This window comes from Saimiri boliviensis, chromosome 1, assembly GCF_048565385.1.
Source record: "Saimiri boliviensis isolate mSaiBol1 chromosome 1, mSaiBol1.pri, whole genome shotgun sequence".
Lineage (NCBI taxonomy): Eukaryota > Metazoa > Chordata > Mammalia > Primates > Cebidae > Saimiri > Saimiri boliviensis.
Window position 1 is genome coordinate 98,807,365 of NC_133449.1, and position 14,986 is coordinate 98,822,350.

General features: G+C 45.0%; 1 protein-coding gene across 4 annotated transcripts in view; it reads left to right on the forward strand.

Annotated features, from left to right (window-relative positions):
* Nucleotides 1-14,986, forward strand: part of USP10 (ubiquitin specific peptidase 10) — an 88,593-nt gene that overhangs the window by 58,565 nt on the left and 15,042 nt on the right. For all 4 annotated transcript variants that reach the window (XM_039474613.2, XM_074400879.1, XM_074400877.1 and 1 more), the window contains 6 exons: nucleotides 7,674-7,765; nucleotides 8,302-8,411; nucleotides 8,780-8,835; nucleotides 9,045-9,148; nucleotides 12,180-12,279; nucleotides 13,032-13,209. In XM_039474613.2, coding sequence (XP_039330547.1) covers nucleotides 7,674-7,765; nucleotides 8,302-8,411; nucleotides 8,780-8,835; nucleotides 9,045-9,148; nucleotides 12,180-12,279; nucleotides 13,032-13,209 — 640 coding nt within the window. The remainder of the gene's footprint in view (nucleotides 1-7,673; nucleotides 7,766-8,301; nucleotides 8,412-8,779; nucleotides 8,836-9,044; nucleotides 9,149-12,179; nucleotides 12,280-13,031; nucleotides 13,210-14,986) is intronic.

Here is a 14,986-nt window from a genome sequence, read left to right on the forward strand (position 1 = left end):
GTCATTACAAAAGTGAAGTACAGGTTTCAATTTTGTGTCTTTTATATGGCATTTTGTACCTTTTCACAAACATTGTTCTAGGCAGCCCCACCAACTCCTATGACAAAGATGGACTAGGGAGGCCATCTTCTAAAGTTGCTGTCTGAACAGTTAAACAGTAAATTATACCAACAATGAGGAATTGAAAAGAAGGCTTCTGGCGGAAAAGTGACAGTCACCTTCTGATTATGTGCCCTAAAAGAAGGTGAACTAGATAAACCAATGACAGTGACTTTGGAACGCAGGTCAGAAGTTTCGACCTAGAAAGTCCCTGCCTTGTATCCTTGGTGGCCCGCCTTCCTCGTTTTGATCGTTTTCGCCTCCGTAATTAGACTGCGGATTGGGCTTTAGGCTAGGAATAAAATAGTAAATGGAAATGTTGATGCTGAAAGAGGAATTATTAAAGTAGAACGGAGAGCTGTTAGAAATTGGAAAGTGGTATTAGTTCTGGCTTGTCCATGAGACCTGACTTTTATGTAACAGTAGGATTCATTCACTCAAACATAATTCAGTCCTGTCGTAGCAGGAATTAGAATTGGTTTCGCACCCCTGTTCTTTGACCACGAGGGAGAGGAGGGGCTCATGAACTTCATGAAGCACCACTGTCGTCTTCAGTTTCTGGTTACTGAAGTGATTCCGGTTGGAAGCCTTAATACTGCACATGTGATATGTTACAAAACTGGACCCCAACAGGTTCTTGAATGTTTGGATCTTAAGAGAAAATCTTTGACAATAAATATTTAATCTCATTTCTTAGAATCATCCCTCTTGAAATGGAACTTTATTTATTTATTTTTATTTTTCAGTCTGTACTTATTCGTTAATATTTTGTTTATTTTTTCTTAAGAGACGGTCTCGCTCTGTCACTCAGGCTGAAGTACTGTGGCGTGGTCATAGCTCCCTGCAGCCTTGAACTCCTGGGCTAAAGTGGTCTTGTTCGCCAGCTTCCTGAGCAGCGGGGACCACGAGCAGGCACCGACGCGTGCAGTTAGTATTTTTATCTTTGTGTAGCAGCAGTCTTTGTTGCCCAGGCTGTTCTTGGAACTCTTGTACTCATGTGGTTTTCCTGCCAAAGCCTTCCAAAGTGTTGTAATTACAGGCGTGAACTACCACACCAGGCCCCAAATAGAACTTCATTAATATATCCTTAGTATGTCAAGATGTTTAAAACTTGTCAAGATTTTAAGGAAGTTGGGCTAACATTTCTTCTTGAGATGCTGAAAATTGTTGATTTTCTCAGACTCTTAGATAAATTAATTTGCTTTTCCCTTCTCCTTCCACCTCTGTTACCTCTTTGCTTTCTAGGGGGGATTCTGCAGTGAGCTGACCCTCTTACGGGGAGTGGTCTGCTCATGTATTTACATGCGTGCTCATTTTTGCTACAGCTGAGCATGGTACAGCTCCTTATCTGTTCCAGGTGAGGAGTGATCTGCAGCTGAAGGAAGCGGCAGGGCCAGGCTGGGAACCTCAGTCTTCTGGTCTGTGTGTCTGGGGTCCTTGCCATTACTAGGCTTCTTCACAGGAGCTATCATTTAGACTTTTTGGACCATGAGCTAAACGACCTTTAAAGTCTGTTGAGTCATTTCTGACAAATGTGAATGGAGTCATTTGCCGTAACCAATAACTTTAATCTCCAGCTGTTTGACTCATCCTGTATTACTCTCTAGTAAGAACTTACTGTATGCCACGCAGTGTCTAGTTGGAGTAATGATCAGCCTTGCCTCGAGGGTAGTCGAAGGCATGAGATCAGAAAGGAACAGATGGCAGCTCTTTGGAGAGAGAAGTGGTCACTGGCAGAGGAGTGTTGGGGGCAGTAAACAAGGAACGGAGTGGGGGCAGCAACAGGCTGAGGACACAGAAGGCCGCTAAGTCCTGCCACCTTGGATGGGGAGGGCTTTGTTTAGCAGTTGGCAGTGTGAGAGTCTTGTTTTTAAGGAGCCTCCTGTCCAGAGAAAGAGGCATACACCACTAATACCAAGTCTACTACCATGGAGACAGTGTGGAGAGTCTTGAGTGCCTTCAATCAGTCTTACTCTGAGATTAGGGTTTAGAATCATTATAAGAGAGTAATAAAAGAATGATATGATAGTTTATGAAAGACTTGCCACCTAGATAACATTTTTCTAGAATACAGAATAATCAGTAAGAAAAATCAGCTGGGCACAGTGGCTCACGCCTGTAATCCAGCGCTTTCGGAGGCCGAGGTGGGCGGATCACAAGGTCAGGAGTTTTGAGAACAACCTGGCCAGCATGGTGTAACCCCATCTCTACTAAATACAAAACTTAGCCAGGTGTGGTGGCAGGCACCTGTAGTCCCAGCTACTCAGGAGGCTGAGGGAGGAGAATTACTTGAACCCAGCAGGAGGAGGTTGCAGCAAGCTGAGATGGCGCATCAGCCTGGGCAACAGTGAGACTCCATCTCACACAAAGAAAAAAATGGAGATTGTTCAGTTTCTCTTCTGTATTTTCCAAGTCTGTATTTATTCTGCATTTAACAACATTGTACCAGAATGGGCTTGTGAAACCTGTCAAAGACTTGAAGAGGTGGATTACATTCCCTAGCACATGTCCTGAGGGTCCATGTGTTCTGCTGTTTCAGAGGTTTTGCTCCTTCGTTTTTGTAGGTGTGTGTCTGTGAAATGATGTTGCTTGCAGGTATTGAATAAACCACTAGGTGGTGCTAAAAGACTGGATTTTAATACCATGAAAGAAAAACGGTGAAACTGCTTTTTAACCTGCCTGCACCTCAAAATAAGCAAGCTGGAAGCTGGCACTGATTTAAGGGAAGAGTTGATGTAGAAACTAAAGGTTTCTGTCTTACCAGTTCATGCTGTTTCACAAACGAATGCTGGAAAAAAGTCATTGTATAGTTGATTTATACATCGTCTGATTGCGTAGAGACTGAATGTCCAAGCCTCCAGGCCGTGCAGATTATTCTGGGCAGGTAACTCAGTTAAGAATATGAAAGGAGGCCGGGCGCGGTGGCTCACGCCTGTAATCCCAGCACTTTGGGAGGCCGAGGCGGGCGGATCACGAGGTCAGGAGATCGAGACCATCCTGGCCAACATGGTGAAACCCCGTCTCTACTAAAAATACAAAAAAAATTAGCTGGGCGTGGTGGTGCGTGCCTGTGGTCCCAGCTACTTGGGAGGCTGAGGCAGGAGAATTGCTTGAACCCGGGAGGCAGAGGTTGCGGTGAGCCGAGGTCGCGCCATTGCACTCCAGCCTGGCGCCTGGTGACAGAGTGAGACTCTGTCTCAAAACAAAAAAAAAGAAAAATATGAAAGGAGGTCAGGTGTAGCGGCTCATGCCTGTAATCCCAGCACTTTGACTAGCCTGGCTAGCATCGCGAAACCCCTTCTCTACACTCTGTCTCCAAAAAAAAAAAAAAAAAGGGGGGAGCTGCGTTTTCAGACACAGCTTAGGGCAGCCAGTACTTGATTGCTCTGCACCTGCTTTCCATTTTTTTTTTTTTTAGGTGGAGTCATAACTCTTTCGCCAGGCTGGAGTGCAGTGGCGTGATCTTGGCTCACTGCAACCTCTGCCTCTTGGGTTCAAGTGATTCTTCTGCCGCAGCCTCCCAAGTAGCTGGAGCTACAGGCATGTGCCACCACGCCCAGCTAATTTCTGTATTTTTTTACTAGTAAGAGATGGGGTTTCACCATGTTGGTCAGGATGGTCTCGATCTTTTCACCTTGTGATCTGCCCACTTCGGCCTCCCAAAGTGCTGGGATTACAGGCGTGAGCCACTGCACCCCGTCCTTGCTTTCCTTTTAAGAGTGGAGTTAGACTCGTCATAAAGCATGTTTTTCAGTCTGTCAAAACAGGTTGGCATGGAAGGGAAGTTTTCAGGCAGATCTTGTATGCCTGGCCCTGGTGGCTTCCTTCGTTTCCTTCCAGTACCAGTGCTAAATGGGAATGAACGTCTTCATGCCCTGTCTCACCTCTGTCTGGCATCTTCACGTAACTCTGCTCTAGAAGAACTTTCCTCCCCTATCATCAAGAAACCTGAAGGTGCTGTTTCCCTCCTCCCACCCAGAAACTCTGCTGCATCTTCCTGAATCCGTGATCCTTGCGTCCGTGATCCTGCCTCCTTCCGCAGCCCGGCTTCCGGCCGAGCAGCCTGCCTTGCTGTCTCCACTCCCCCACGCTGCCCCTGCACACTGTTTGCTTCTCTCCTCTTCCAGCCCTGCACTGTGGGGACCTGTCTGTGTGTTTGTGTGATTATAAATCTGTTGAGTCTGGGAAGTTGAGGCTGCAGTGAGCCGTGAGTGCGCCACTTCATTCCAGCCTGGACAATAGAGCAAGATCCTGTCTCTAAAGTAATAATTATAGTTGGATATGGTGGCGCACACCTGTAGTCCCCGCTACTCTGGAGGCTGAGGCACAAGAATTGCTCGAGGCCTGGAGGCAGAGGTTACAGTGAGCCAAGATGGCGCCACTGCACTCCAGCCTGGGCGACAGAGTGAGACTTTGTCTCACAGTAATAATAAATCAGTCACTTGCTGGTCTGAGTATAAACATACTGTTTACCTGGTGTCATCTGGATACCTTTTGCCAACATCTCTAAAACTGAACTCATCACCACATGAAACAAAAAATAACCTGTTCATCCTGTTGTATTCCTCCTCTAGCTGGATAGCACCACTGCCTGAACCATTGATAACCTTCTGGTATCTCTGTTCTTCCTCAGCTTCCATTTGCTGTCTCCAGCCCCTCGCCTTCCCAGAGTTTCTGTATCCCTTGGATGGGGCTAAGCATCCTTCCCCCACCCCTCATCCCCCAACAGCCCTTCCGTTTAGCCCACACAGTGTGTTTTTGCAGCCAGGGACATACCGTCCTTCCTTTCACTGGTCTGTGAGCTCGCCTAGGGCAGGACCACTTCGCATTCATCTATGTGCCTTCATTCCCCGGTCCCCAGGGCTCAGCAAGCATTTACTCGCCTGTCAGTGAAAGGCAGCACGTCTTTTAACAAAGGTTTCAGCCACTCACTATGGCTCACGCGGATAAACCCAGCACTTTGGGAGGCCGAGGCAGGTGGATCACTTGAGCTTAGGAGTTCGAGACCAGCCTGGGCAACATGGTGAAACCCTGTCTCTACTAAAAATACAAAAATTAGCCAGGCTTGGCGGTGCATGCCTGTAATCCTAGCTACATGGGAGGTTGAGGCAGGAGAATCACTTGAACCTGGGACACAGGTTGCAGTGAGCCGAGACTGCACTCCCATCCTGGGTGACAGCAAGACTCGTCTCAAAAAAAGGTTTCTATGTTAAAAAGATGGCAGGTTTTGAGTCTTAAGGTTAGGTAAAAAATATTGTCAGTTGATACAAAAATGCTATGGCACAGGCTTGCTGGAATCATGCTGGACTTTTTATTTGAGCAACTATACCTTTACGTTAGAGTATTGATGGTTATTTGAAAATGCGCAGTTTTAACAGTGCAGTTATATTAACTGCTGTTCTGTGGCACACACTAGAAATGATAGACTGTTGTGATGACATGGCTTAAAGACAAGTGTAAAAATCCGCTGTAAGTGGACTGTAAGCCCGTGGGGAAAAGTATCTGAAAACTTGGAGTAAAAGGATTTTTAAGTGGAGCCCATTATATATTGAGGAAAGGGCTCAACCTCTTGAGTCAGGGAAACCCAGGTTTACAGATCATTTCAGCTCTTATGTGACCTCAGTTTTCTCATCTGTAAAATGGGGTTAGTAACTGTCTTTGACAGTAGGGTTGTTACGATAATTATGAATAATACACACACAATTTCCAGCACAGTGTCCCCCACATGACAGGGACTGTCTCTGCTGGGCATTAACCACATGCAGGCTGGGGTTCGTAACTTATCCATTTGTTTATTTCAAGGCCCAGCCGGGCGCGGTGGTTCAAGCCTGTAATCCCAGCACTGTGGGAGGCCGAGGCGGGTGGATCACGAAGTCAAGAGATCGAGACCATCCTGGTCAACATGGTGAAACCCCGTCTCTACTAAAAATACAAAAAATTAGCTGGGCATGGTGGCACGTGCCTGTAATCCCAGTTACTCGGGAGGCTGAGGCAGGAGAATTGCCTGAACCCAGGAGGCGGAGGTTGCGGTGAGCCGAGATCGCGCCATTGCACTCCAGCCTGGGTAACAAGAGCGAAACTCCGTCTCAAAATAAATAAATAAATAAATATATTTCAAGGCCCAGTTCTGTATTCCATATTAAGAGAGAGGGGAGCTTTGCAAACTTACTCAAATTGAGCAGATTCCACAGAATCTGTAATGTTTTACTTTTGACAGAAGAGCTATGCAGAAATTATTCCCTATGCTTTTTCATTTAGAACGAGGAAGAGGACATTTATTTTCATAGGAAGGAGGGAATGAGGGTGTGTGTGTGTGTGTGTGAGAGAGAGAGAGAGAGAGAGATTTGTATTGTATTTTGCAAGTTAATTTCTTCATTTGCTGTGCCTGGGATCTGCCAGTACAATGGAGTTGAGAAGAGAAACTCTCATTTTTGAGCGACACCTTAGATGGGTGCTGGTATCACATGTGTGCCGTTTTAGTTTTTCTTTCCTAGTATACAATTTGTGTAGTACGCTCTATTTTAAAATGAATTTTTTATTTTTGTCAGTACATGGTAGATGCATATATTTTTGAGTTATGATTAGTGTGCAATTTAAAAGTAAAGGAGATAGTGTGGATGGGCTACAGGTGATGGAGTTCAGGCCCTGGCTGTGCTGCCTGGCTCCTGTGTGATCACGGGTAAGTCAGTTCATCTTTGGGAGCCTCAGTTTCCTTACTGGTGAAAGGGGAACAGTGGTGATACTCCTAGATGATTAAGGATTAAGTCCAGCCAATTAAATTGTGAAGAATATGCTAAATGTAGAAGGGTTTATAAAGTGTGGCCATCACCATTAGAAGATTCACAGTGGGACGGGGGAGATCGTGTCTTGTTTTAAAGCATTTCTGATGGTTAATTCTATAAAGATGGCATTCACAGAGTGATATGCATGCAGAGGATGAACCTGAGGCTAAGCAGCGTGTTCGTAAATGGAATAGGGAATTACAGTGTATAAGACAGTTGCTAAGTTCGGTTTCTAATGGACAGTGTAATATGTAGAATAGAGTTTTCTCTGAAAGGAGTATCTTTACTCACTGAACAGCCATTGAACACCACAGTGCTGATGTGTAGGGTCGGCATTAGTTGCTAGGGATGTAGAGATGACTGAGATTTGGGTTCTGCACAGACACTTTTCTGTGTAGTGTCAGAAAGGCCTTGCTGCTACTGAGACACACCTTTCTAACAGTGTTCAGGGAAGAAAGGGTGTGTGTCTCAAATCTGTTCTCTAATAGTGATACCGTTTAAAAATGTTTCTGTTTCTCACTAAAATCGGTAGTTCTCATGTTCCCTAGTTATATTCCCCCGGGAAGATAAATAAATGTTTTTGTTTGTAGGAAAATATTATTTGAAAAGACGTTCAATTAATTAGTACACTTGAAATTGAATGGAATGAAGCTTTAACAGTGTGCGTTTTCTTTGGATGTGTGCTTTATTGGAGGGATTTTAAATGCTCTCCCAGAGTAGAGCATATGAAATGATGTAATGTCTTTTACCAGATGTCATGAATTTCTTAACTATGCTTCTTCATTCTTTCAGAGTTACTGGAGAATGTAACCCTGATCCATAAACCAGTGTCATTGCAACCCCGTGGGCTGATCAATAAAGGAAACTGGTGCTACATTAATGCTGTATCCTTCCTGGAGGCCTTCCGCAAGGCTGGCCTGCCGCCGTGCAGTCTCCTCTGGGTGCATTTGACTTCGTTCGGCTTCCCCGGGCCAACTGGCCCTACGTGCGAATCCCCAAGCCTGGTCTGTTACTTGGTTGCCTACCTTGCTTATCAACAGGGTTATTCCTGACCCCAGTCCATCACTCCCTAAGAAAGAGGATATGTTGGGATGTGAATGAGGGCTTCAGGCAAGCTTACTCTCATCAGAATGGTCCCAGATCATAGGGCAGAGCAAACACTTAGGACTGGAAATTTGGTTTTAATGGACTGAACTATCTCGGTGAAGCCAAGTTCTTGAAGACAAATGACTGCTTCGTAGCTCCTTACATGGATCTCACAGGAGACTTATCCTCACGATTATTTGTGGTTCCATCTCTAAGTAGTTCAACATCCTTGGCTTCCTTGGGTTTTTAAAGATGTTCTTGCGCTTCCTGTGCCTTTAGGGAATTTGGTGTGTCTGTTTCATTTCCTTTACACTTCCTTACTGCCACTGTTCAGACACTGCAGGCACTGGTTGCTTGCCCTCCGATGTATCACCTGATGAAGTTCATTCCTCTATATTCCAAAGTGCAAAGGCCTTGTACGTCAACACCCATGATAGACAGCTTGTAAGTAAGGGGGTGAGAGATGGGTTAAGTGGTGGGGTTTTTACTTCCCCTCTGATAATTAGAATTGAAATAGTTTAGTAAAAAAAAATATACTGTTCATGATTTTATATGGATTTTAACCAGAAATGGAATTGGAGCATTATTTATCTATGTTCTTCAGACTCAGTAGAAAATATTTTTAGTGTTTACCAGCTTATATCACTTAAAATAGAGCAAAAATTTATATAGAAAATACTTGAGTTCACTAGCTAGTAGCATTGTTACCTCTACTATATTCATATAGCTGATGTTGTCCTTAGCCATCAAAGCTCGTTAGTAAAAGTTGTTTTTTAGAAACTGTACTATTTACATTTTCTTCCCGTGTTTAGTGTCCGGCTAATGAATGAGTTTACTAATATGCCAGTACCTCCGAAACCTCGACAAGGTTAGTAGAAAAGTTTTGTTGATGGCAATTACATATTGGGGGTTCTGGAAACAGATGACTTAAATTTTTGTTGGGAAGAAAATGTCTTTTCACTTACCCTGGTCTCAACATTCAGCCAGGTGGGAGGTGGGGGGTTTTAATTATGTTGCTTTTTCATCATTTAGGACTTCATTGTAGTTAGAAAAATCTGTGTCCTGTTTCCGTTGCAGCTCTTGGAGATAAAATGGCGAGGGATATTCGCCCTGGAGCTGCCTTTGAGCCCACGTATATTTACAGACTCCTGACAGTTAACAAGTCAAGCCTGTCTGAAAAGGTTTGGGACTTCTCTAAGTAGCTAGTATCAAGTGTTGCCTTTTGTTCCAGCAATTGTGTGGTAACTGTTACTTACTCGATATTTTCCCTCTGTCTCCAGCACTATAAGTACATGTGGGTTTGTAATAGGGTCCATTGCTCGGATGAATTGAAGTATGTCACAGCTCTCATCACCTGACCTCACTCGGGTAACTTCTATGGCGCACCAAGCACTGTTCTTGGTACTTGACATTTATTAACTTAGTTGACTCTGCGAGTAAGGTATGATTATGATCTACTTGTTCCAGTTAAGAGAAGTGAAGCCACTGGCTAAGGTCATACAGCTAATGTACCTGGCAGAGCCCAGCTTTCAAGGCAAGCTGCGTTAACCACTGCACTGTATGCCATTGGGGTAGAGTGGTGTCCATTGGGCCTGCAATGATGGCGGTATTCAGAAGAGCTGATGTCTTCACCATGCTTACGGGCTTAAGTAGCTTTTTGATAGACTTGATTCCTTTACATACAGTTTTTAAAAATAATATATTTTGTTACCAAAGGCATGGGACCAAGGGGCCAAGGCACCCTTATAGAAGTCCCTGGGGCTATTTAGAGTGAATTGGGCAACGCTTAGCACAGTTAACTGGAGTACAAGCAATCGAAATGATGCTTAGCAAAATGGATTCAGAGAGAAAAATAGTTGAGAAAATGCCACTTAAGTTCACTTGAAGTTTCATTGCGTTGAAGAATGAACGTCCAGAGCATCAAAGCAGGATACCACCAGGGGCAGCAGAGAGTTTTAAACTTTCTAAATGCTCACAGTGCAGCATTTGGTATTGGCTTGGAATTTGCATTTCCCAAGTAATGGGAACGTGGTGTTAGGGATGCAGAAATGGGGCAAAGTGCGCCCTCTGCCCTCGGTGAGGGAGTGAGATCCGTAACTCAAATGAGTAGCCAGCAAGAGAAATACAAAGATCAACAGTAGAGAGATGCCTTAGAAGCCAGAGGGGGCCGCCCAGCTCAAGTGGAAGCAGAGATAAAGTGGATGCTCAGGAACTCCTGTAGGATCGTGCGCAGAGATAACGCTGTGAACAAAAGCATCTTTTTATGGGTACATTGGTATGGGATATGTTGGGGGATAATGTGAGCTTGGGTGATTCACTGGAAGAACTCTGATTTATGACAGCTGATTTATGCAGAGTCAGGAAGGGAAAGGACAGATGAGGCAGGGCCTAGAGGAAACCTCCAGACCCCCACCCCAAGGTGCAGACACAAGGCTGCACCTCACTCCTCCAGCACCAGACTGTGACAGCAGCACACATGCGAAATGCCGTCTACCAGGGGAGCTCATTACAGACTCAGTGTCCAGAGTTTTTACTGAGGGCTGGTCCCGTAGGTACCCTCTGCCTAGCTTGAACCAAAAGTCCAAACTCCCCGAAGGAAAACAAGTGTTTAGCAGAAAGCATGTTGCTTGCACAAACGTTTTAGGCAGAATCCCACATCATATAATGGAATGACGGGAACCTTTCTGAAATCTGGATTCCCAGGCACCAGACAAAAAGTCCAACCTTGCAAGCAGGCCTTTCCAGGGAGAGCCACCAGGCCTGCTGTGGGAGTCTTCAGCACGCGTTGGCTGTGTCAGTGTTTGCCCTTTTCTCCACACCTGCAGAGCATGCACTCACACCAGCCGATGCTGTCCGTGTCTGCTATTTGAAGAGGGCAAGTCAGCTTGAATGCCGTTTCCTAGATGCTTCAAACACAACTATTTGCAAGGCCTTGGGATAGGCAGTTGTGCTATGAAGGATGAAATATGAGCTGATGATGATAAGTAACAGAATCAAACAGTCCTGATGCGGGATTATAAAACTCTCGGGTGACTCATCTGTGAATGATTTTGCCGATGTATGTGTAAGACAGCGAAAGTGTTAAATCAGTGGAGATTTTCCGCATGTAGTTTCACTACTTTCCCATGTAGTTGTCCGTCATCAAAGACAGAAGCAGACGTACCAGACTGCTTACCTCACTGCTCAGATGGTAACCCTTGAAGTTGAACAGTGAACTGGCCCTGGACGTCTAGTTCTTCATCTTTCATTTCATTTACCCAAGCCAGAATTTTTTTTAAATAACTTTTTTTGTGATAAAGGTAATGTGGCCAGGCATGGTGGCTCACAGCTATAATCCCACCGCTTTGAGAGGCCAAGGCAGGGGGTCACCTGAGGTCAGGAGTTTGAGACTAGCCTGGCCAACATCGCGAAACCCCATCTGTACTAAAAACACAAAAATTAGCCAGACATTGTGGCACATGCCTGTAGTCCCAGGTACTTGGGAGGCTGAGGCAGGAGAATCTGTTGAACCCGGGAGGTGGAGGTTCCAGTGAGCCGAGATTGCACCACTGCACTCCAACCTGGGTGACAGAGTAAGACTTTATCTCAAAAAAAAAAAAAAAAAAAAAAAAAAAGGTGGGGTGCAGTGGCTCACGCCTGTAATCCCAGCAATTTGGGAGGCTGAGGCTGGTGGACGGTGGATTGCCTGAGGTCGGGAGCCTGAGACCAGCCTGACCAATATGGAGAAACCTGTCTCTACTAAAAATATAAAAATTAGCCGGGTGTAATGGTGCATGCCTGTAATCCCAGCTACTTGGGAGGCTGAAACAAGAGAATTGCTGGAACCCAGGAAGGTGGAGGTTGTGGTGGGCCGAGATCACGCCATTGCACTCCAGCCTGGGCAAGAAGAGCGAAACAGCCTCTCGAAATAAAAAGGTGAGGTGGGGGTAAAGTATATTTATTGAAGAAAATTTCAAAAATATAGAAAAGTATAATAAAAATCCTCATTAGTCCACCCATTTAGAGATAGGTGTTTAATCTGTTTCTCCTTTTCCTCCCACTCTTGGGATTTCATCTGTCCAAGGAAAAGTCATGTCGTCATGTTACTGTTGGGAAATACGTTACATCTTCCCTTTCAGAGGAGGCACGGTTGGACTTTGCAAGTACCATATATCTTGCGGGCCTTGGGCAGTGATCAGTTAACATTAATGGGATCGTATTTGACCTTTTCAGGGTCGACAAGAAGATGCTGAGGAATATTTAGGCTTCATTCTAAATGGACTCCATGAGGAAATGGTGAACCTAAAGAAGCTTCTCTCACCAAATAATGAAAGTAGGTTCTGGTCCACTGGCCGCAGAGTTGCACCAAGAGTTCATTGTGAACAAATGTTGCCTGCTCAGATACTGTGTGGTTCCCTGCCCCTCAGATTGTCAGTTTCCCTTTAAATAGCCTTGATTCCTTAAAATAACTTAGACCACCAAGAAGGTTATATTTAGGTAAATTGCGCTTTATCCTGAATCTCTGCCATTTTCCTTCAACTTTTAATTAGGAAAATGATCAAGCATACAGAAAAGCTGAAAGAATCGTTTGATGAATACTTTTATAATTGCTGAGTGAACAGTTTTAAACATATTTTCTGACTGTATACACACAATATATACACACTTACTGTATCTGTCCATACATACATACATACATACACATGCATTTTTCCTGAATGATCCAAAGTTAAGTTGCCGCTAACAGTTCAGTTCACTGCAGGTGCGAAAGCATCCTCCAAAGAGCCACACCTGCGTAGCCTCAGGCCCTTATCTCACTAAGAAAACCAGTTCTAACTACACAGTAACCTGGACTCTGCAGAGCATCTCCACATTTCCCCAGTCCTCCCAGGAACGTCTTTCGTAGGAACTGATGTGAACCAGGATCCCAAGAAGTCACGCCTGCTGCAGTTGGTTGCCGTGACTGTTCCTGGAGAACGCACCCTGATTTCATTTTTAAAACGACAGTTGACAGATGTGTGCATTTTTGTTTTTTGCTGTTCTTGTTGTAAATAGTAGCCTGAGCAGCTGTTCTCTCCTTTTCAGAACTTACGATTTCCAATGGCCCCAAAAACCACTCGGTCCGTGAAGAAGAGCAGGAAGAACAAGGGGAAGGAAGTGAGGATGAATGGGAGCAAGTGGGCCCCCGGAATAAGACTTCCGTCACCCGCCAGGCGGATTTTGTTCAGACTCCAATCACCGGCATTTTTGGTGGACACATCAGGTTTATGCTTTTCTAGAATAACTCAGTGTTTGCCTTTTCCAGGGCTCTGCCGTTTTGGTGAAGCGGGGGGATGAGGCTTGCCTTGAGACTTCCGGGCCGTGATGGTTTGCATCCTTGCTCCCCTGCCTGCTCTTGTTTTGCACGTCCTGATGCCTCCCTTGTCAGTCCCCACGGCTCGTTTTCTCTCCCTGCTGGTGTGTTGTCTGCAGGGGACAGAGAGCTGCTCACTTCCACGCCATCAAGTTCAACTGCTCACTGCTAGGGAGTAAGAGAAAAGCCAGCTAATTGACTGGACGTGGTAGCTCATGCGTGTAACTCCAGCACTTTGGGAATTCGAGACAGGTGGATCACTTACAGTCAGGAGTTCAAGACTAGCCTGGCCAACATGGTGAAACCCCGTCTCTACTAAAAATACAAAAATTAACCGGATGTTTTGGCAGGCACCTGTAGTCCCTACCACTCGGGAGGCTGAGGCAGGAGAATCGCTTGAACCCAGTAGGCAGGGGTTGTGGTGAGTCCACATCGTGCCATTGCACTCCAGCCTGGGCGACAGAGTGAGACCATGCAAAAAAGAAGAAAGATTTAGGAGTATATCATCATGACGTGGGAGTAGGCAAAGGTTTCATAAGATTGGTCATAAAAAAAAGCAACAACTATAAGAGAAAAAGATGTGTATATTAGACTTCATCAGCATTTACAATTTGCATCATTTAGGCCGGGTATGGTGGCTCACGCCTATAATCCTAGCACTTTGGGAGGCTGAAGTGGGCAGATTACCTCAGGTCAAGAGTTTGAGACCAGCCTGACCAACATGAAGAAACCCTGTCTCTGCTAAAAATACAAAATTAGCCAGGTGAGGTGACACATGCCTGTAATCTATTTCGGAGGCTGAGATAGGAGAATTGCTTGAACCTGGGAGGCGAAGGTTGCAGTGAACCGACATCATGCCATTGTACTCCAGCCTGGGAAATGAGAGCGAGGCTCGGTCTCAAAAAAAAAAAATGGCAACATTTAAAACCACATCCAGGAGGAAGAGGTTGCAGTGAGCCAAGATTGCACCACTGCACTCCAGCCTGGGTAAAAGAGTGAGACTCTGTCTCAAAAAAAAACAAAAACAAAAACAAAACCCCAGGTAATCGAACCACGTGTTTTGGTAAGAGAAGACGTTAATGTATCTGGAGGAATATCATTTATTCATGTTAATAAATTGTGTATATTTAAAGTATACACATGATGTTATGAAATACAGTAAAACAGTAGATGTGTGTGTGCACGGCCAGAGCAGCTGTAGTGTTACTTAGTTCACAAATTCCCGAGTACAGTGCTCTGTGAGGAACTCTCGTCCGAGGCTCCACGTCAGCCCTCTAGACCCACTCGCCTGCATATCCACCGCTTGGCGTCCTTTGACCTGCACCTCCCACTCACTGCCCCCGGGAACCATGCCTTTCCCTATTTCTTGTTCTTTTTTTCTTCTTCTTTTATTTTTTTTAAATATTCTGTGTATAAGTGGGACCATGCAATATTTTTCTTTCTGCATCTGGCTTATTTAACTTAGTATAATGTCCTCCTGGTGATTCATGTTGTGGTAGATGGCACGGGCTTCTTTTTACAGCGGAATAGCGTTCTCTCGTACATGTATACACACCACAGTTTCTTCTCCATTGGTCCATCCACAGACAGGTTGTTTCCCCGTCTTGACTCTTGTGAGCTGATTGGAACCAGGTGAGCTAGAGAGTGAAGGGAGGTCTTTTTACACAGACGGACACGTAACTGGGCT